This window comes from Simochromis diagramma, unplaced genomic scaffold (assembly GCF_900408965.1).
Source record: "Simochromis diagramma unplaced genomic scaffold, fSimDia1.1 OVJJ01000361.1, whole genome shotgun sequence".
NCBI classification, from domain to species: Eukaryota; Metazoa; Chordata; class Actinopteri; order Cichliformes; family Cichlidae; genus Simochromis; species Simochromis diagramma.
In genome coordinates, this window is record NW_024386860.1 from 6,643,389 (window position 1) to 6,666,630 (window position 23,242).

The window sequence follows — 23,242 nt, forward strand, 5'->3', positions numbered from 1 at the left end:
ACTGGTCGGCGAACCCATCACGATGAGGCGCTCAGAATTATCATTGGCCAGCTCTGTCAGCTCTCGATTCACCCATTCGCTTCTTTCACCGACGGAGTGATGTCGGCAGAAATGGGGAGGGAGATCGCTGTGACTGGTTAGTTTAGCCGGTCTTTCGCCACAAGTATCAGAGAGCAAAGGGAGGAAGCGGTTCCCCGCGTGATGCTCCGCTTGAGACTGCAGAATTTCATTTGAAAGACGTCCCACAAGGGGAAACTGCAGCCTAACCTCGCCGAAGGTTTGAGAGACAGTTTATTTAAACCAAAGACAATTCTTCTGTCAGACTTAGGCTATAGATAACTTGTCTGACGTCGTTTACCTGTGTTTTTTTTTTTCACCTATGCAACACAAAACAACTGAGCATATCTTCTTTTGCTTTTCAAGGCAAGGCATTTTGATATAGCTCAACGTGAGGGGCTGACACCTCTCAAGCCGTGCATCACCTGAGAGGAAAAGAGTGACTGCGTCAACATGGGGGTAAGAACCGGCGATTCCAACTTTTTTACTGCGTTGTAGCCCACCTGAAGTGGCCTGAAAAGTGAGAGGTAGCCTAAAGCCTAAAGAAAAGCTGTCAAACTGAGGCGTGATGTCATTTTTGTTCTTAATGGAAATCCCGTTTGTCTGAGTGACATTGACTCTAATGCGGAACTGGGTTTACGCCGGTCTAGACTGCGACAAATTGATGTAGCCACGAGCTCTTATCTAGTGCAGTGGTGGAAACGAGCTTCTTTTGGACTGTTCACTTTCATTCGACTTGGATCAGTTATTATTTCTGGCTCGTGTGGGCTAATTTGTGCTGGGATTCTCATTAACTGCTGCCCCCGTGATGAAATGTTTAAAAACTAATGCCAAAGTCTTATATCTAAGTACTGTAGGTCTGTGATGTTTCCAGCTTATCGGTGTGTCAGATGTGTAGGCTCTTTTAAGTCGGATAGGCCTTACTTTGACCATAACCTTGCCAGCCATGATAGGCCTAATCGGTTTATTCTTCCTGTATGCTCCTGTGTGTTAGAGGGGGAGCACGTGTTAAGGTTATTCCCCTCCCCATCATTAAGCTGCAGTTTAAAAATAATACTGAGTTTTGCCACATTTTCGGCAGACTTGCATGGACTTTCTTTATGATTAAAGACCGCGGTGCATTATGACCTCCTTCATGCCCTCGCTGCCCACCCCCACCCACCTCCACCTTCCTCCTGCCCTCTGCTGCGTTAAACCCCGCTGGCATTCCCCCTTCTGCGGTCATCTGTTTGCGCGCAAGCGAAGCAACTGTCCGGTGAGGATGGTGAGCACGCCGCGTTCTTACACTGGACGCTATCAGCTGAGGAGTCCATCCTCGACACCCTCGCTGACCCGTGCGTCATAATGCGGTTACCACGAATAAGCGCTTCACCAGCTTAGGCTATTTCCCCTTTAATTTGTGACATAACAGGGACTCGATAATCGCCAGCAGTGTCTACATTTACACACATCACAGATTAAAGAAACGACGACTCCAGCCGGCTACACGAGGAGAATGACAATAATGACAATAAGGTTCGTCAGTGTGACTTTAGAGGGCTCTCTTCTACTGCGCGCATCCATTAAGCTATTAAACGCATTTGAGCTGTTTCCGGGTATATGGATAAACTTATCACTCGTGTAAATTGACCAGTATGGAGTCTGGTGGAAAAATACAAGGTAAAGTCAAGATGCGGCTGGTGGTGTGAGTTATTGCGCAATTCGGCTCCATCGCCTCGCCATGAAAGAGTAGTAATATTTAACCCCTGTGCACCGAATGAGCGATGCGGTGGCATGACGCTGCAGTAGGAAGACCATGCGGAGCTGAGACATTTCCAGCTCTGCGGAGGCAGTGCAAGCCGGTTTCATTACAGTGAGACCAGCTGATGTTGCCCTGCAAAGCCTGACATTTCTGCGCCAACAGAGAGGTTCAGTCTGTTGGATTCCGGGGAGGTAGAAGAGAGCCTCCGGTCCATGTCAGTGTCTTCTTATAGATGTGGAAGCTAACCCGGCAGCTATAGTGGGCACTGCGTCAAAAGGGATGGGAGTGCAAAAAAAAAAAAAAGTGCTTACGCATGTGCTGCTGATGCTGCTGCTGCTGCTGCTGCTGTGTGGAAGTTCACTGAAGCAGTGAGAGAGGGACGTTGAGTGGAAATGGAGTGTCATTTCAGAGGATGTCCTGTCTCCTCGGAGACTGCTGTTATAGAACAGATCAATAAGGAATATGAGCTTCCCTTCTGATGTCTTAAATCATAAAGAAAGTATATTTAAGCAAGCCTGCCGAATGTGTTTGCGCTTAAGGCGCTGAGGTTACCCTAAATGGAAAAGATGGATGGATAATGGAATAGAGCTGTGTATGGAAAAGTGTCATCACTTTTGCTGATGTACAGCACTGACTTGTCCCTCTTTCCGTCTGAGGATTTCGCACTAGCGCACTGTCCTATAGCACTGCCAGCTGTCCTTTCCCAAGGCCGCAGGGGGCACCGCTTGCGACGTTCCTTCTGCTTCAAACCGGGGGCGGGGCCTCTGGTGTGGAAATTCCCTGTAAAAGGCTGTGATAGGCTGGCACGAGCAGCCACGCAGAAAGGACCCGGTTAACAAGAGAGAATAGAGCAACCAACCGGCACGTTTTGTCAGACACAGAGATATACGTTCTAAATTTGGAGGACAATCTCTAAGGAAAGAGAATGATGTAACGCACACATAGGTCACCTTCTCATCTTTCTCACTGTCCTTTCTGCATTGATGCAGTTACTGAGGATGAGTCCATGGGAGGAATGTAAAGTGAGATGTCGAGGAAGGGCTGCACACATGCAACATCTGCAGCTGTTTATCTTCAAACTCATGACACAAAGGAAGGGAATGTGCCACTGCTGAGAGAACAACGGGTACAGAGAGAAAGGAAAGACAGATTAGTAGTGGTTGGTTTGCAGGAGTAGTGAGAGAAAGAGAGAGGGATTTAGAACGAAGGAGGTGGCATATGTTGAGGGGAGGGGTGGTTGGATGTATATCCTGTTACAGGATAATGACCTGAGGCTCACAATACCGCAGCTCATGTTTCCTCTTTCTGTGCCTGGTCATATTGGTTAACCGGGAGAGCAGAGAGAAATGGGATGAGGAGAGGAAGGATGTACTTGGGTCGAAGCATAATAGGTTTTAATAATTTTTGTTTTCATGATTGAACAGTTAGTGTTGAGGTGAAGAGGTAGGGATGTAGGGATCGTCTTTAAACCCCAGTAAGGAAAAAAGAAATTAAGGTGATTTAGCAGCAGAAAGGATTTTTAAGAAAGGTCATAATGGCTGATGGTGATGGGTGTGTCTGTGCTGCTGTTAGTGCAGTGTGGCTGAGGAGAAGCTCCTGATAAAGATAAGTCCCCTCAAAGACTGGATTCATTCATTACCTTATGATATAAAGGCTTTCAAACTGGTACCAGAGAAGTGTGCGCTGCTATAGAAAAGAAGTTGGAAGGTATAACAGAAAGTAATTCAGGAGTTGGATATGTGTGTCCGCTGCAGAAGCCCAGCCCTCAGTTTGGTGCAGAGTGCTGCACATCCCTCCCCATTGCACCTGCTGCCTGATGCAGATAGGCTGCACTGAACCACAGCTGATGTGTCCTGCACGTTGCAAGAGCCAATAGAAAAGCATAAAAGATCTAATGAAACACAAGTTTATCATAGACCTGTGGCCCAGAGGTCAGTTAAGGTCAGTATGGTGATTCTTTGAAATGGACCTCCACTGCTCGCGTCAAGCCACTTGGATCAATAGACGTCCTTTGTAATCAGAGCAATTTTCTTAGTGAGAGTGCTGCTTGAGGATAGATTTCTGTAGTGCCTCAGCAACACCCCTAGAGTTAGCCTCCTTGCTAGCTTAAAACTAATAAGACTAGACTTGAGCTGCGAGCTTGTGTAATTCTAATAAAATGTAAAGGTCAGTGCTGTCTCCTTTCTACATTACTTTTAAAACAAAATTACAGTAGACGGACAGAGTGATTGATGTGGCCAACAGTTCTGCAACATTAACGTGCTGATGGTCTCCCATAAAGAGACCGAGTCAGGAGGGTTAGGTTGCCTGACTACGGCAACATGACTAATTCAGGGTGTTGTCGTGGAGATGTGTGTGTCCCTTTGTGAATACACTAAAGGAGAACATGTAACACTGTGCAGCCACAGTGGACAAAGGCTTATCACAGACCCAAAAGAGGTCATTAGCTCTCTGTTTGTTACGATTTAAGCTGCAGCACTCTGCAAGGAAATTAATTTTTTTCTTTTCTGTAAATTTATTTTGACTGTTAAATTGTGCATTTTCCATTTGTTCCTGCATCTGATAGACTTTACATGAGGGACCCTGCATGTTTTAATGGGATATGTTAATAGGTATTTGGTAGTTTTGCAGTCAGCAGCTGGTGCGTGTAGATGTGAGATCATTAACATCTGCATATCTCAGTGTGACCTCTTGCCTGATGGGGAGCGTTGAGGTGCCCTCTCTCACACTGTGGCACGATGCCATGTTTTCTACCAGCGCCAAGAAATTAAGATTTACAATACTAGTGTCATGTAATTAATATATTCTTAGTGCTTATTTTCTGATTATATTGTTTGATGTACTTTAGTAATGAAGATGCTCAGCTAAGTGCTCAGCCAGACTGAAAAACAGGAAGTTAGTGTAGAGCTATACAAGCATATTAATAAATACAGGAAGCCAGAAAGGAGGAACTTGTAACATATAAGGAGTTGTTGAAACTATGTGTGACGTGTAAAGTACCAAAATAACACCTATATGTGAGACATTCTTATGTCATTCTAATGTTAGAGATCCTGCAACTGGCATTGGGCTGTGCAGGGCTCTCTCTCTCTTCCGGAAGATGATTGAATAAAGAATTCAATATAAAATGTTTTGACCACTCTGAGTCGGGTTTTCTCTGTTCTGTTATGGGGATCAAAGAATCGGGTTTTAATACTAGTCTAAATCAGGCAACATTCACTCTCAGGCCAAGACACACAGACAGTAGTATTAAAGTCCTTAACAGTGCCCAGCATTATGCAGTACATTGTACAGAACTATAGTTACACAGTTACACACAAACTGTCTCTATGGGTTGAACAGATGCAGATAATGAGGGACAGGCAGATGGACACAAAGCAGCAGAGTGGGGGGGTTATAGCGCTGAGATAAAGCTGAGATTTTCAGTTCGACTTATCAGTGATTATGTTTCTTGCTTTTGTTTATTTTTAGTTTTCGGAGCCACACCAAAGTGGATGATTTAAGAGCTGTACAGAGTTAATCTCTCTTTGTGTGTTTATGTTTCTGAGATTAAGATTTTGTTTCAGTACTCAGACAGTCTTTTTTATTATTATTATTATCATTATTATTATTATTATTATTATTATTATTATTATTTATTTATTACTATCATACATACATAGCATTTCATTTCCTCCAGTATTAAAGGAATGTCAGTAGGGACCGGTCCGCCTCTGTCTGTTTCCTTCAGAAGGGTTTTCCCTTTCTTCTTTTTCAAGTCTGGTATCTGCAGTCTCTCCCTATTGATGTCTCTTCACTTTGTTAAACAGAAAGATAAGAAAACTCCACATCACTCTCAGGGCTGATACAGAGAGGCAAGAGCTCTTTGGTGGTCTCCTTTTCAAATACTAATCGTCAGTTAACAGTGACAATTTAATTATTTCCTTACCCAGTGCTGTTATAAAGACGTTCACCAAACGATTGCTACAGCGACACAATGACAAAAATTCATTTATGCCCGAGAATGGTGTAGAAAGGAGAGTGAGAGAGACAAAGAGAAGGAGAAACACGGTGGGTTAATCCAGTGTAGTAATCAGACTAAATAATCCCAACAGCCATGGGTCACTACCCTGAGCCCCCTACTTTGGGCCCGAGCCCTTCCATCCTACTGCAAGAAACAGCAGATGGCCCAATGACCTTGCAAGGTGTCCCACACGAGCACACACGTATGCATTCAGTACCATAGGGTGTATACACGAGTCACAGGGACACACACACACTTACTGAAACAGTGTTAAGATTTTATGTGGTGAACACTTTTATTAGTTTTTACATTTTATCTAGTAAAATTCAATGTTTTTAACTTTAAAGTGCTTTCATTGGATCATTTTAGGTTAGAAGAGCAGCTTATAGACATTCACAGTAAATACATGCTTTAAAAATGTAAGCATGACAAATTTTAAGCTCTCACAACTTTTAATTCTACTCGTTGGTCTATGTGTGTGAAACAGTCGGCTGAGAGGCTTTGCTGACTCCACTCAATGCAACCTTTAAACAAAACGTATGCATCCAGTCATACACGAGTGACTTTACTTTAAACTTTTCTTCTGTTTACCACTCAGTAGTCATGTTAGAAGCACTCAGTAACACCATCATGTGGTGCAGAGGACATGACGTTATCACTGAATGAGTCAGGTCTGCGGAAAAAGAAGAAGGCTAGCCTCATATGTAGGTATGACAGATTTTGTGGTCATTGGAAAAGAAGAAAACTTTAAGAAGAAAATGTTGGGCGTAGATGTATTTCTTCCATCTACAAACCACTTCCTCATGTGAAAAGAAACAACACGCTTGTGTTTGTGCGTTCATAAGCACCGGTTTCTGTTCTGCCTTAGGGCAGGGAAAGAGGAAGGAAAATTACTTCCCAGCTCCAGTGAAACCCGCTATCAGTTCTCATGCCTCAACTTGTCGTGCTAAACAGACTTGGCATAATAATAAATCGTCTCTCAGGTGCCACTCCTAAACACAACATGACACTTCCTGCATTTCTGTCATTCGAGGTAGAAAGTGTGCCGTTAGCTGACACAACCATCTCTTTCATTCTCAGGCCTCGCTGACTTTTAGTTTCTTATCTTTTGTGTAATATCACATTACCGTACAGTGACTGGGTCTCTCTTTTATTCACTCTACATCTCCCTCACTCTCTCTGCCGCAATGCGTGTAGATGCTGCACATACGGAGTGTAGCCAATACAATGACTCACCTCTGCTCACACAGACACAGACACATACTTATTCCTTAAATCGATCGCCTGTGAGCGTTATACAGCAGTGACTACAGTGTCCAGTTACAGGTGCATCAATTATTGCTCATCCTGGATTACATCGGGGGATCCGAGGAGTACCAGGCCACCGCTGAGATTCACCATGTCAATGGCCATGCCGGTCTCCATGGTTACTTGCCCTCCAAACACGCTTGCTCATCAGTGTTGTTCACATGAGGGCAAATCGTGTAGTTTGGTCAGCCGGTGCAAGACTCAAACGCGCATGCAGATGCAGGGGGAAAAGATAGTTACTGATATTTGAAACACACTTTGATCAATCAGGATATCACCAGATCTGAGTGATTGCATTCCGTTATCCACAGAGGAGCATGGAATTTCTCCATTTCCTGATGATGCCAAAGATATGTCTGTCCATCACTCTGTTTGCTTGCGATATTGTGAAAGAGCGAGTGTCTGTAATTCCAGCCACGGGTCTCCGTTTCCTTCCTCAGGACAGTGGAGGCTCATTGAATTACCCAGAGCTGTGCGATACAGCTGGACAGAAAAACACAGGCAGCACGTGTTCTTCCTGCATGGCATATTTTCTTCTTCTTCGAGCACCTGATTTAACAGCTAATGTCAAGAGAGATATAAAGATCTAAAAATATATATCAGCTGACAGTGATGTCCCTTTTAAATCAATTTTTGTTTTGTTTTTGCAAAACAACTCAAGAAGAACTATTGCAAATCAGGTGCAGTGAAGCCATCTTGCAACGTGTTTAAAGGCTGAACCCTTTGTCATAATTGATTGAGTGCCAAGCGCACACAAAGCTAAAACACTTAACATTCTGTAAATAAGGCGAAACAAAGGATAAGCTTCCAAGATATCACTTCCTATGTGACTCATGCTGCTAACAACTCATTCATATCCTGCAAAATGAACGTTCACATAAGGGCACACTCAGACACCCAAAGTGAGAATATAATCTATTAGCATTTGAGGACACATTCAAAAAGATACGCATAGCATAAGTGCAGTTGCGCAATCTATTAGAGTGGGGTCACTGAGGGTCAAACACTGATATGGAGCCAGCAGACAGACTGCTGGTCAATATCTAATTAGAAGCATGAGAGAAGGGTGACAGCAGCTCCTCTCGTGCTTTCACTCACTCGCTGATCCTTTCTCCACCTCGCTGTATCACCTCCCACTGCTGTCTCCTTTTCCGTGTGCCCAATCCTGTCTGTCATCCATGTCTCTGTCTTTACTTTTCACCACATTTCTCTCTTTGTTTGAGGCTCGTCTCTCCCTCCCCTGCCAGCCACCGTTATTGTCTGTCTGCTGTGTGCGACATAAAGAGAAAGAACTCTGTCTCCATATTTATATCATCAGTTTAATCATGCAAATTCACAGGAGAGCAGGTGCACTGCTGAGCTAACAATGCTCCCTAAATGTGTATTTGCTGTGTTCAGTCACTCTCTGTGGAAAAAATTATCTACAACAGCAATAAAAAGTCTGACAGATGATTCACAAGCACCCATCAGTCTGTTGTCTTTGGAACTATGGTGCTAAATTACACTTGAATAGAAGGCAAATCTGTAACTTTCCATGTTATTCAACACCTCTGATCTCTGATCAGAGATATTTAACTGTTATTCAGTCTGAACAGGCACGTTCACATGTGTGTGTACACATGTATGAGCAAGCACTTCCTCTTTGTCATTTTCAGAGACGTGACACACGAGCACACACATGCCCAGGGTCTGTCTCAGAGGGGATGAGCAGCAGTACTTTTCCACTGCATCAGTCTCTGCTCCCTTACCCTCTGTGTCTCACCAGGCCTGCCCGGTCTTGCTGCAACAAGAGATTTGCTCACCTGTTCTTTTGTTGCAGAACTGTGTGTGTGTGTGTGTGTGTGTGTGTGTGTGTGTGTGTGTATGTGTGTGTGTGTGTGTGTGTGTGTGTGTGTGTGTGTGTGTGTGTGTGTGTGTGTTTGCTTGTAGTCCAGTCAAACAGCTACCTCGCTCTGACAGCCTACTCTCTGCTTGACATGCTTGAACGAGTGGTTTTATTGTTTGCTTTGAATTCAGAAGTGGTCGTTGAGAGCAGCACTCCCTCAATTGGTCGGCAATTTTCCCAAGACGTCTTGCATGTGTTGCTTGATGAATACTTTTTTTTTTCAGTTATGAACACAACCAGAAAGGCAGGTCTTAAGTAACAATTGCATACAGACTAAATACGCAGAGACGTGATTTCACAAGACTTTTGCACAAGAGCAGTACAATTACAGCTCAAGTGGAAAATTCACTGGCAGGCTGATCTTTATTACGCACACTGGTGTAACTGCAGGGGTGTATGTTTTGGTGCGGTCTGGGTGTGGGAGTTTCCATGTCAACATGTGCGGAGGACTCGGGATCTCGTTTCATACCCCCTCCCAGGTGCTTTTGTAAATGTGTCAGTTTGCTTTGGATAAAGGGCCAACTTGTTTTAACCTTTATTTATTATGTTCGAGGTCAGATAAGCAGTTCATATCTAATTTACAATATCAGATTTAAATAAAGTGATCAAGCAGGAGTGATCAACCCGGCTATACCACTAGAGGGTGTATTTTTTCCCTGTGAACAACAGCACACATTCAGCACTTCATCATATTTAAGTTACAGGTTAACCTTTAACCTCGTTTTTTTTTATCGTTTGACACAAAATGACTGTTGTTATTGATTTATTAGTCGATAGGTATTGACTTTTCTGTTTGACTTGTGGGGATTTAATTTTGCAATCCCCTGCGTGGAATCAATACTGTATATTTCACTAAAATGATGTTTCACCAAGCTCAACTGCCCCGATGACCAGGTTGGGTCAGTGAGCGAACGCACTTGCATCTCCTGGGAGGAGTTCTTGTCACTCCATGTCACCTCTGACCTTTGATGAAGCAGATTTGTATGGATGAGGCTCATCAAAGGTCAGACTACTCTCCTTCCAGACAACAGGCTAGAATTACAGCTATAGACTAAGGATCAGAAAATGCAATGATGGAGGAAATGAGGTTATAAATAGCTCACTTATGTGTAGTTAAACAAAGTGAGCCATCTTCTAAGGGGAGATTTACAGTAACTGGAATAATAGGTTTGATGTAAAGCAGGCAGAGGAGAGTAAAGACAGCTGATGTGTCTGTGTCTGCATGTTTGCGTATACACGCAGTTTAATTTTTCTTGACATCAAAGTGGCTCTGATGGTTTTGTATTGTAGTGCATGCAAGAGTCTGGTAAGAAACGCTTTGATGAGTCTGCAAACTCAATTTTCCTGTTCGCTGTCTCTTTCTTATGTCGTTAATGCTCACTGCTGGAGAAGTAAATGAAAAGGAGCAAAAATGATTTGTTAAGACCTCAAGGTTAAACCATTTTCACTAGATTACGTTTTGATGTGTCCATCAGGATCTTGTGGTCACTGAAGTGAGCATTATTTGATCAATGGAGATCAAATGGGTAGATCGGGCTGCAGGCACTTGCTTTGATGTGTTGATAATTCACTCCTAACCCAGTTTTATATTTGGTTGAGCAAAACCGAGCCACCTGGGTAATATGTTTTCAATTCTTTAACAATGCTTATAATAATAGGTTTTTATATTCATGGGTTTGTTTGTTTTTTTTTAGCTAACATCATCCTCAGAAACTAAAAATACATTCCATTATTATACTACTACTACCTCTCAAGGCCACTTCACAAGGATACAACGTTATTAGCTGTGTAATGAAACGAATCTCATCAAGGCCAGTTCAGCAGTGCCCACTGCCTTTAATTCAGCTGCAGTCAGTGGCTGATTAATACTCTTAAGAAGGCTGCTCTCGCATTAGTTTACAAATGTTTTAATATTTTACAGAGCAGTGTAGTTTTTAATGGCTGCAATGAACATAACAAACCAAGAGGACAAGGGCTGCTCTCTCCATTATCTAGTCCACAGGCATGTATAAAACATGTGTGTATGTCTGTAGTATGGGAAGTCAGACAGTTACCGCGTTGCCACCACACAGGACAAAGATGACCGATCCCCCAAGAAGAAGAAGGGGGCAACCAAGGACATGGATGACCTGAAGAAGGAAGTACCCATTGTAAGTAAACGCTTCCTTTTTTTTCTAAGAATAGTTGTGTAGTGGTAACTGAGTTTTGTTATGATGTGTGTTAGAGGTTACAAAGTTTTACTGCACTCTGTTTCCATCTTGCTGGATTTAATTGTCACTGTTGAGTGGATCCATACAAAGGTCTGGTCATGGGCAAAGTTTTGGGTCAGTTCATTTTTGTTCCTGTCAGTCAAAGGATGATTGATCGCTCGTGTACAGTTTTCTTAGCATTTCAATTTTTTTTTTTTTTAAATAATATTGTGAAAACATTTTTTTAACATCCTTGAAATGATGCAAGGATGTATTTTTGAAGAAAATCTTCTTTCAGAATGGAATTAATGGAAGGAAACTGGCAGCATTTTTTCGGACAGAGAAGAAATTATTTTCCCATACACGCAAAAGTTTTTGTATTTTTTGCTGGTAAGATGTAAGACTTATTATCAGGAAGTCGGCAGTTTCGTCCCACTTTTCAGCCCAAGAAACAGACACCGTGGTCGCCATACCTGGCTGCCGTTACCACATACTCTTACCCCTCAGGTGAACTGCATGCATGGCGTTGATTTCTGAATTTCCTTCTGTAAAATAAAACGATTGATTTTTTATTTTTAAAATCAAAATTGCCTCCATGAAGTAATTTAAGCTGGAGAGTTTTTCCCACAAAATATCTCTGCATGCAACTAAAAATACAAATAAAATTGTGAACTACAAGAAATTCTAATCTACATTGTTTTTATTTTTCTGTTTGTTGGGGTTTATTTTAATAACAGACGGAACACAAAATGTCCGTAGAGGAAGTATGCAGGAAATTCCAGACTGACGTTGTCCAGGTAAGCTGACAACGCATTTTCCCAGTTTGCCACCAGGTGGCAGTGATGTACTTTTCATGGTTAGAGTTTGTGACAAAGAAATGCTTTTGAACTTCACATTCCGCTTCCTCTCGGTTCACTGCAGGGACTGACCAATGCCAAGGCCGCAGAGTTTCTGCTCAGGGATGGTCCCAATGCTCTCACCCCTCCTCCCACCACCCCAGAATGGGTCAAGTTCTGTCGCCAGCTGTTCGGTGGATTCTCCATCCTGCTGTGGACCGGCGCCATCCTCTGCTTTCTGGCCTACGCTATCCAGGCAGCTACTGAGGACGAGCCTGCAGGGGACAACGTGAGCAACCCACACACACACATTCACAATTAGTCACACAGGTTTAGCCCAAACATATTCATCTGTGGCCTATTTGCACCTCATTAACATACCTGTCACACCTAAGACTCTTGGGTATTAACATAAATAACACCTCAGTAAATATTTTACACATACTGCACTCGGTGGCTTCAAACCACCCCCACTAACATATTTCTAATTTTCTCTCCTTTCAGTTGTACCTTGGTATTGTGCTCACAGCTGTCGTAGTCATCACCGGTTGCTTCTCATACTTTCAAGAGGCTAAGAGCTCTAAAATCATGGAGTCTTTCAAGAACATGGTACCTCAGGTAAATAGGTGCTTGATCCCGTACACACAGTATGAAGTAATCTATGCTGTAAGGACAGCAGAAGGCTTACAAGACATCCTTGTCGCCACTACTCGTATAGCTTTTACTTGAAGAAACCTCCTGCCTCCATTCTACAGTAACATTTAACATGTCAGTCAAGGCCTGTGTGAAATTATCCTCCCACTGCTTCTCCCCTCACAATCCTTTACCTCTCTACTTGCCACTCTGATTTAGAATAAAAACTGTATACACAAAAAGAAGTTTCACAGCTGGTGCTTGCCAGTGTTTTGATTATAAATTAGTTACTTACAGTATGTAAGTCAAACATATCTACATGGAGTTCTCTAAATGTAATTCTGGCATCATGAATGACATTATTTCCTCTCCTGCAGCAAGCACTGGTGATCCGTGAGGGTGAGAAGGTGCAGATCAATGCTGAGGAAGTGGTGGCCGGAGATCTGATTGAAGTGAAGGGTGGAGACAGGATCCCTGCTGACATCAGGGTGACTTCAGCTCACGGCTGCAAGGTAAAAACACACACACACAGTCACATGCATAGATTTATATTTTTGTTTCTTGTTATATGTAATAAAAAAAATCTTTAACATTTTCTTTTGCCCAACAGGTAGATAACTCTTCCCTTACAGGAGAATCAGAGCCTCAGAGCAGGTCACCTGACTGTACCCATGACAACCCCCTGGAGACCCGAAACATTGCTTTTTTCTCCACCAACTGTGTTGAAGGTATTGTCACCATGGCAATAACACTGCATGCTATTGTTACCTTGCAGGACTGTGGTTGAATTTAAAGCCCTCAGTTTGAACAAAGCGATAAAGTTTACAGTTAAAGGGACAGTTCACCCCAGAAACTTTCTGGGCTTTGAGGCCGTTTGGCAAGTTGATCAACTTTGGAGAAGTCTGTATAAACTGGAACATACTAATGTACTAGAACTAGATGAAGTAACAAACAAATAGAACACAGCCATAGTGTTTTTTTTTCTAGAAATCATGACACACTAACTAAAAAAAACCTCTCCAGAAACCCATAAACATTGTGAACAATTTTCTTCTGCTTGAAATATCCGACATGCAGCAAAGGGCCACGGGTCTGACTCCAACGCAGCACTCTGTCCATGTGGCATGCCTGTATGGTTGCCTGCTTAACTACTGAGCTAAACTGGCGCCCCCTTACACACAATATTGTCACTGCGCTCTTTTTTTTTTATGTCTAAACCCAGTTGTCAGGTTGTGATTTTAGAAATGTGTTTTTAAATAAAATTAAAAAAAATCACCTTCTAATGCAACAAAGTTGTTGCACCTGTAAGATTGTATTTCTGATTTTGTTTTTTGATCCACACCAGGCACAGCGCGTGGCGTTGTTATTTGCACTGGAGACCGCACAGTCATGGGCCGCATTGCTACTCTGACGTCCGGCCTGGAAACCGGCAAAACACCCATTGCCGTTGAGATCGAGCACTTTATCCACATTATCACAGGAGTGGCTGTCTTCTTGGGCGTCACCTTTTTCATCTTGGCCATCATTTTGGGTTACACCTGGCTGGAGGCCGTCATCTTCCTCATTGGCATCATTGTGGCTAACGTGCCTGAAGGGCTGTTGGCTACTGTAACTGTAAGCAGGCAAACATTTGCTTTATTTTTGTATTTTTTTTTTTTGTTACATATTTCAGTGCTTTCCTTTGCCTGATTCTTTTTCATGCCTTTTCACTGGTCTTTTTTGGAGATTCTATTGAAATAAACACAAACCTTCTCATTTAGTGTGTTTAATATTGTGGTAGTGTATAATTAGATTACTTCTTTTAGAATCGAGGAAACGGATCAGTTGACAATTTGAACTCTGTGCAGGTATGTCTGACTCTGACTGCCAAGCGTATGGCTAAGAAGAACTGCCTGGTGAAAAACTTGGAAGCTGTTGAAACTCTGGGCTCCACCTCCACCATCTGCTCTGACAAGACGGGCACCCTGACCCAGAACAGGATGACTGTGGCCCACATGTGGTTTGACAACCAGATCCATGAGGCTGACACCACAGAGGACCAGTCGGGTAAGTGAAGGGACGGCATACGGGCAACACTGATGGCTCAAATATTTTTATAGTGTAAGAGAATTAAAAATGATTACTAAAAAAGTACGACATTTATTCATTCTCACTCTTACATTCCTTCTGCAGGTGCTGCATTTGACAAGAGCTCTGTGACATGGCTGTCTCTTTCTCGTGTTGCTGCTCTGTGTAACCGCGCACAGTTCAAAGCTGGACAAGACTCAGTGTCCATCCTGAAGCGTGACGTGGCTGGTGATGCCTCAGAGTCAGCTCTGCTGAAGTGTATCGAGCTGTCATGCGGTTCAGTCAGGATGATGAGGGATAAGAACAAGAAGGTGGCTGAGATTCCCTTTAACTCCACCAACAAATACCAAGTGAGTAAAGGGTCAATATGGGTGAACACATATGTTATACACTGAGTAATGCATCAGATGGTCTCATTTTAATGCTTATCTCTGTTCTCCTCCCATAGCTTTCTGTTCATGAAACAGAAGATCCAAATGACAACCGCTACTTGCTGGTGATGAAGGGAGCCCCTGAGAGGATCCTGGATCGTTGTTCCACCATCATGCTGCAGGGCAAGGAGCAGCCTATGGATGAGGAGATGAAGGAAGCTTTCCAGAATGCTTACATGGAGCTGGGAGGACTGGGAGAGAGAGTACTGGGTAAGGTCGAAAGAGGTGAAGGTGGATACTGAGGAAAAGATTTGACAGTGTGGCCATCAGGTTCAAAATCCCAAAATACACATTTTATTTAATAACAATTTATTTGAAAATGTAGCTCAGTTAAAAGTATTATTTTAGTCATCGCTTAATAGCCTATCTGATGCAGTGTATATTCTTCTGGGAAAATGATTGAGTGTTTACTTTATTATAAATGTGGTTTCCATTCATGATCATAGATAAAACAATAAAAAGTCCGAACTTTCTTCATGCCAGGCTGCAGATGTTCCATCCATCCACTGTTATTCATTTATTTTTTACATCCATTTAACTGGTTTCAAAGAAGAAAATGTTAATGTTAGTACTCAGCTTAATTGCGATTATGGTTTTCACTATAATCGAGCAAGTCCTGTATCTGTGGACGCACCCATCCTGTGCCGTCTTCTGAAGGTCATGTTAACGTCCACTTTCCAGGTTTTGAATTCATTGTCAAACTGGTTTTTAAAAGATTGATCAAATCCAAATTGGACATTAATATATTTTTACTACACATCTGTACTGTGTTTATTTGTTTAATCAGCATCAGCCGCAGAGAGTTTCTTCCCGAGGGTCCTTAACACACTCAATCCAACACGTAAACACAAAACAAGGCTCTCCTCTTGCAGACAGCATTGAGTTTCATGTAGACACGTCCTTACAAGATACTTTTACTTTAGTTCCAAGAATAGGGTTATAAGAAACGACACTTTAGAACTAAACAGCACACATCCGCTGTATTCATTATCCAAACTATTTTAATTACAATTCTTACTAATTTTGATACACACTGTTTTATATTTGACTCGTTCTTTAGGAGCTTAATTTAACATAAACTGGTAGGAACTTCCACCCAATCTTTGCCTGTGAATTACTGTTTTCTGTATATTACTTGTTTTAGCTTTTGGCATTGTAAAGTTATTTTCTCCTGAAAATCATTTTTCATAAGTATGTTCATTAAATGTGAAAACAGTCTTCAATATAATTAGCAATTACCCATCCTAGATTACCATTCATATCACTGACATGATTTCTGTAAGCACGTCGTGAAGATTTATTTTTAATTTGTTGAAACGTTGTTTTATTTCTTTTACAATAATTGCAATAATCCAGCTGTGATAGAACCACTGCATTTAGAACCTCTGGTTTCATTCATTTTAAACCTCTTCTCACCACCCAAACCTATTCTACTTACAATGTTATTAATGTTGTAAGTTAATTTCTAACATACTGTTAAACCTAATAGTTTTGTCTCTTACACATTTTCAATAGGAAAATGTAAATCACGCGTGATGTAATGAAGGTTTTATACTTTTAGAAGCCCTATTTGAAATAAGGAAATTAACTCTGATAATTCAGCATCGCACACAAGAATTGTTTTTTAGAATTATAATACCTCTCTCTTGGTTTTCACTAATTTATAAGACTTTAACTTTTTTTTAATTTTTATTATGATCTATTGAATTGTTGAAACAAAACACTTTAAGGTTATAACTGTAGGAAGGAGTGTAGTGGAATTTATTTAAAAAGTAGAGAAAGCCACAAAAAATATGCTTAAATAAACAGCATTAAATCACACTTTTCCCCTCACTCCAGGTTTCTGCCACCTGCTGCTGCCAGAGGATCAGTATCCCAAGGGCTTTGCCTTTGACACAGATGATGTTAACTTCCAGACAGATAATCTCTGCTTCGTCGGCCTCATGTCCATGATCGACCCTCCCCGTGCCGCCGTGCCTGATGCTGTTGGCAAATGCCGATCCGCTGGCATCAAGGTAAGCTGTTTAGATTCGACACAAACTTCTTTGATCTTTAAGTTTAGTCTATTGTTGCCAATAAGAAGTCATTTTTGTTGTTCTCGTAGGTCATTATGGTTACCGGTGATCACCCGATCACAGCCAAGGCCATTGCCAAGGGAGTGGGCATCATCTCAGAGGGCAACGAGACAGTGGAGGACATCGCGGCTCGTCTCAACATACCTGTCAGCCAGGTCAATCCCAGGTAAGGAACGTTTACAGAAAAACACACACCAAACAAGCAGCAAGTCTCACAAAGTGAAAGCAAATTTGTTCTAACATTTTAATGTCTGTGTTTAGAGACGCCAAGGCCTGTGTGATTCATGGCTCAGACCTCAAGGATCTGTCTCAGGATCAAATGGATGACATCCTGAGGAATCACACGGAGATTGTGTTTGCCAGGACCTCACCACAGCAGAAGCTGATCATTGTAGAAGGATGCCAGCGACTGGTTGGAACATTTTTAATATACTAGCTTGAAAAGAAGCTACAGGTTTTCTTTTTGGAAATGTACTGGCTTAATTCCAGGGACTGCACTTTGAGGTGTCAATATACTTTTGGAACAGCAGATGGCACTATTTGACCACTGGATGAAGAGCTTGCTTTTACACAGGGAGATAGATTGTATTAAAAATGGCCATGTTTTTTCGTTTTTAATGCAAAAAATACACCAGCCTGTGAATTGTTTTTTTTACAATTCCCAAAATTAACATTTTTCTGTACAAAAGCTAGAAAATCGAAAAGCTAGAAATCGAATTTCCCAGAGGAACCCACCCGAGGGATTAATAAAGTTCTATCTTATCTTATCTTATCTTAGAAAAATAATGTTAAAAAGAAGCTTTAAAATGAAATGTAAAATAAAGTGGTAACAATCGAAATATAAGCACATACAATATTATATTTTTATGTATTAATGTATAATTAATTTATTACATTTATTTAATAATCTTGGAAATTAATAATTTCAATAAACTATCTTAAATTCAATAAAACTTGTAACAAAAACAGGTTTTTTATTCGCTTTAATTAATGTCGTTCTCTTTCATTTGTCCTAGGGTGCTATTGTAGCTGTGACAGGTGATGGTGTGAATGACTCACCTGCACTGAAAAAGGCTGACATTGGTGTTGCCATGGGAATCTCAGGCTCCGATGTGTCCAAGCAGGCTGCAGACATGATCTTGTTGGATGACAACTTTGCTTCTATTGTCACTGGAGTGGAAGAAGGTGAGACGACCCAAAGGAGAGCACTGAACGACTAAGAACGCTTAAATCAATAAAAAGTTTTATAATGAGAATCTGAGAAAGGACATAGGAGGAAGATGGAAATGACGCTTTAGAAAGAAAAGAGATGCTAATGGTTGTTGTTTTTTTTCCAATAAAAAATGTCTTGCATGAAAGCAGAGTTCCCGATCATCCACTTGCATTTGAGATGTCAGAGTTGGACAGTATGTGACGTGAACTGTCTGCTGTTTCTTTTTCTTTCTTTTTTTTTTTACCCTCTAGGTCGTTTGATCTTTGATAATCTTAAGAAGTCCATTGCCTACACCTTGACCAGCAACATCCCAGAGATCACCCCCTTCCTATTTTTTATCATAGTCAACATCCCATTGCCACTGGGAACCATCACAATCCTGTGTATTGACCTGGGAACTGACATGGTAAAGAGCTTAAAAAGACTCTTTGTTTAGTATGATGAATGCAGCGTTATGCTCACATACAGCTCATACTGTCTTCTTCTTCTACTCTCAGGTTCCAGCCATCTCTCTGGCTTATGAAGCAGCTGAGAGCGACATCATGAAGCGCCAGCCTAGGAACCCAGCCAGGGACAAGCTGGTGAATGAGAGGCTTATCAGCATTGCCTATGGACAAATTGGTGGGTGAACTGAAGATTGTGACTGTTGATCCAGGCTGCGAATTGTCTTTGATGTGGATTGAAGTTAGATCTGAGTTGCCTAGAAGTCATTTTGTTGTAAAAATCACTTTATCCCCCTCTTTTTTTTGTTCACAAAAAACAATAGTTGGATTATCTTTGGAGCTGTCCTCGGTGTTTAGGGGGGAAACTCGATTTTGGAAATCAGAAAACTTAAAAATTGGTAACTCAATCTCGATGTGTGTACATGTTTCTTAAGGTATGATCCAGGCTCTGGGAGGATTCTTCGCCTACTTTGTCATCTTGGCTGAAAATGGTTTCCTGCCCTCTCAGCTAGTAGGCATCCGACTCAACTGGGACGACCGCAGTTTAAATGACCTGGAAGACAGCTATGGCCAGCAATGGGTAAGTGTGTAGTAGGTGCAAATTTTGTGTTTTCACATTTTGCTACTACATCTTACTATTATGGTTCTTTCCTGCCTTCACAGACATATGAACAGAGGAAGATCGTGGAGTTTACATGTCACACAGCCTTCTTTGTCAGTATTGTGGTAGTGCAGTGGGCTGATCTCATCATTTGCAAGACCAGGCGCAACTCTGTCTTCCAGCAGGGCATGAAGTAAGTCAAAGAGCTATTCACTGCAATATAGTTGTCTTTTCTGCCAATCTTATCAGCATAGAAAAAAAAATCTCGATTATACTAATAGATATGTATGTATGTATCTATGTAGATATGTTTTTGGCTTTAATATGTGGCTTTTCTAAACGCAGGAACAAGATCTTGATCTTTGGCCTGTTTGAAGAAACAGCCCTGGCTGCCTTCCTGTCCTACTGCCCAGGCATGGATGTGGCACTCAGGATGTATCCTCTAAAGTGAGTTTCAGCAACACACAGATAAATACAATTGAAAGATCAAGTTGTCTGGTTACTTGATTGCAGTTCTCTCGTTCTCTCCACAGGCCTACCTGGTGGTTTTGTGCATTTCCTTATAGTTTTCTCATCTTTGTTTACGATGAAGCTCGCAAACTCATCCTTCGCCGGAACCCTGGAGGTGAGCGAAGTTTTTCTTTTTCATTTAAGTGGGCGTTTCTTTAAAGGTCTTTGGTTCATCAGGCCTAAGATGAGAGTAGTTTAACTTTTTCTGTAGATTATAAACAAAAACAGAAATTTATTAATTATTAAGCAGCAGTTAAGTAACGCTAAGCTAACTGGTGACAGTAGGGTTTAAATATCAAAATAATTTCCCAAGTTACTAAAAGCACTGTTTATTTACTGTGTTTTTTCTCTACTATTTGTGCTTCAGGTTGGGTGGAAAAGGAGACGTACTATTGATCGTTGGAGCACTTTCGCTCAAGCCCCTCACATCTTCCACTTGTTTCTTCCCCCGGTCATTCCATCCTCGGCAAAACACATCTCCAGATGTCCCGCCCCCTTAAAGACAAAAAGCGCTTTGAAGCAATTTTCATCACAACTGCCCCAAAGATTAAAAACAGCAAAAGCACCTTTACAACTTTCTACATCGACCTGCCCTCTTTCTCCCCACCTCCTATGATACTCTTTGCATGTGTTCTCTCACAGCTGTGTACATAAACCAATATATCTACCAAACGGCAGCTGCATATTGTGTATGTAGATCTGAATGAGCTAATGATACAAAGGGAGTGTCTATGCTCTGCAAAAAAAAGGGCCATCCAGCTCCTTCTCCTCCCTGTTCTTCTCCTCTTCACCAACATCGTCTTTCTGTACACCTTTGTCCCCTCTTTCACCTCCTCGCCAACCCTTTGCTTGTCCTCCAATCACACACAGATATACACGTCACACAGTGAGATCCCATCACCGGCACTACTTCGACTGCCACCTTTCGCCTCCGCCTCCTGTCTGTGGAGGACCATTGGAGTGGTCATTTTCCTGGCATTCTCACCGCGTCCATTTTCCTCCTCTTCTGTTCCTTAATGTCCAGTGTTGTTTGTTTGTTTTTTAATATGTGGGGTAGGGGGGCAATTTTCATGATTTTAGTTGTTTTGTTTTTTTTTATTTCAAAGTTGGGAGGGGAGGTGTGTGAAAACAACTTATCCTCATTTAGGCGCACTGAAGCACACCACACGGCGTCCCGTCCACCGCCCCTCCCTCTCTGTATCTCACACCCCTCCCCTCCCTTCCCTCCTGCCCCGTTTGTCTCCGTTCGTGTGCACTGTGTGAACCATTGTCCTCGTTAATAGCTATTACAGTACACCTCCCTCCCCCCCAAGTTGGTAAATACAACTCAATCTTTCTGTGTGTTCTAGGAAATCTATATAATTCTATACTGAATTTAAATGAAACAATAAAGGAAAAAAAATGTTGAACATCAGCTCCAGAAAGACATTCATGTGGACGATCAACAAAATTGGTGAGGTAGGAAAAAAAAAGTGAGAGACACTGTATCTGTCTCTCTTTTTGTATTTGATTTGGTTTCAGTTACTTTTGCTGGTTTCTCAGGAGGCTATTCGAACATGTAACAGCAAAGCAGGGCTTTATGGTAATTAAGTTGTGTTTTTACCAAAAGACAGAAGTCGCCAACCAAGACTTTGTGGTTCCTGCCACTGCAGGCGTGCCGGTATGATGTGGTGAAGTGTGCTGTGGAGTGGTGAGTGGAGATGATAAGCCCATGTGCCCGGGTCTGTGTGCATGTATGTGTTGGAGACCAGTGAAGGGCCAGCGGCCTCAGGCTGGGTCCGTCTTAGGTGGCTGAATGGGTTGAAAGTTGAGAATTAAAAAAAAAAAAAAAAAAATACACAACTAGTAGAACATGTGTGTCAAATAAATGAAACCAACACCAATAAAACATCTAGACATTTAATACAACCTAGATCTGTCTGTGTGTCTTTGTCTGATTTACTTTTTGTACCACAGAAAACTTTACTTTTGTTTAGTTGCTCATATTTTCTCTTATTTTATATTTTTGGCTCAAATGAGTGCTACTCATCAGCGTTGGGTGCACACACAATAACAAATCCTGCAAGAAAAATTACTTTGTGTTCAATAGATTCCACCGGAAGCACCGAACTGCATCTTTGAACTGGCAGTTTGTCGTCTGCATTCATGAATACTGACCAGTTGACATCATATTACTTCTACCTCCTGTCTATATTTGGCATTCATTAACAATTTTAGTAGACTACAGCCCCTGAATATTGCACCTATATTTGATTTCAGCAAATATATATTCAAATTTGTAATAAAGCAATTTCCTCATGATGAAATATATGCAAAACACCATAACCCTTGCCCATGCAGTGCAGCTTTATGCATATGAGAGTATAGCTCAGCAGAATATGACAGAATAAGAATTTTAGGATGAGATGCCATCTAGTGTTGCAAATATATGCACTTCAACCTACAAAACTGCATAATGTTCAAGTGCCATAGGGGGACGAGTTGGCAGCAGCCCAAGGTAATGCACCAAAACCACTCTATACGCGTCAGCATTGTCTGACTCCAACATAAATGAGCTCAGAGATGAGGCTTGCTCTCAGCAGGACCAACATACAAAAGGATTATTGCTCCATTTCCCAAAAGCCATCTCTTTTAAGTTGATAGAAAAATAATAGTGCAGGCAGTGTGTTTATATGAAGGAACAGCTACTTTTTTGATTAATATGCTACATTTCTGCAAATAAAGCAGGTCACCTTCAGGGAATGGGCTGCAAATGTGCTGCCTCCCTGAGCCACAGGGGTCATATATTTTAAATGAACTGCTTATTGCCTACCAAGTACACAAATCAAATAAATTATACATAATGTAATGCTCTATAATGTGAGAGTTAGATTTTGTGTGAGGTCACTTTGCCACAAAAAACTAAAAAAAAAGAAAGAAAAAAATTAGGACACGTCCCTTTGAGGGAGAAAGACAAAAACTTTGTGGAATCGTTTCACTACCCAATGACAAATGCACGCATGCATACACACACAAACACACACGCGCACCCACTTTCTGTCACTCTCCCTGACAAACACGCTCACGCTCTCACCCTCGTTCTAATTTCCCCCGTGTCTCTGCAGTGAGCTCACTGCAGTGCGACTCCCCCCCCAACCCGCTCCTCGCCACCCTACGTATAATAGAATATCGATCGCTTGCCTTTGCCGCAGTGTGTAAGCGAGTGCTCCTGTGGACGAGTGTGTGTCTGACTGGGGCCCTCCAAGGTCAT

At 41.8% G+C, this 23,242-nt stretch overlaps 1 protein-coding gene across 4 annotated transcripts; it reads left to right on the forward strand.

Annotated features, from left to right (window-relative positions):
* Positions 1 to 140: 140 nt before the first annotated feature.
* On the forward strand, positions 141 to 21,900 carry atp1a3b (ATPase Na+/K+ transporting subunit alpha 3b). 4 transcript variants are annotated; one of them, XM_040030161.1, is made up of 23 exons: positions 141 to 277; positions 424 to 516; positions 11,028 to 11,144; positions 11,921 to 11,980; positions 12,105 to 12,308; positions 12,524 to 12,637; positions 13,030 to 13,164; positions 13,263 to 13,380; positions 13,998 to 14,266; positions 14,500 to 14,698; positions 14,825 to 15,069; positions 15,168 to 15,360; positions 16,990 to 17,165; positions 17,255 to 17,391; positions 17,487 to 17,637; positions 18,242 to 18,410; positions 18,690 to 18,844; positions 18,936 to 19,059; positions 19,316 to 19,461; positions 19,545 to 19,675; positions 19,828 to 19,929; positions 20,016 to 20,107; positions 20,360 to 21,900. In XM_040030161.1, exons 2-23 carry the CDS (start codon positions 511 to 513, stop codon positions 20,386 to 20,388), a joined length of 3,072 nt encoding a protein of 1,023 aa, XP_039886095.1. In that variant the 5' UTR covers positions 141 to 277; positions 424 to 510; the 3' UTR covers positions 20,389 to 21,900. The 4 variants fall into 4 exon arrangements, with proteins under 4 accessions (XP_039886095.1, XP_039886097.1, XP_039886096.1 ...); XM_040030163.1 differs by having other exon boundaries at positions 11,067 to 11,144; XM_040030162.1 differs by having other exon boundaries at positions 149 to 277; positions 429 to 516.
* Positions 21,901 to 23,242: the final 1,342 nt, after the last annotated feature.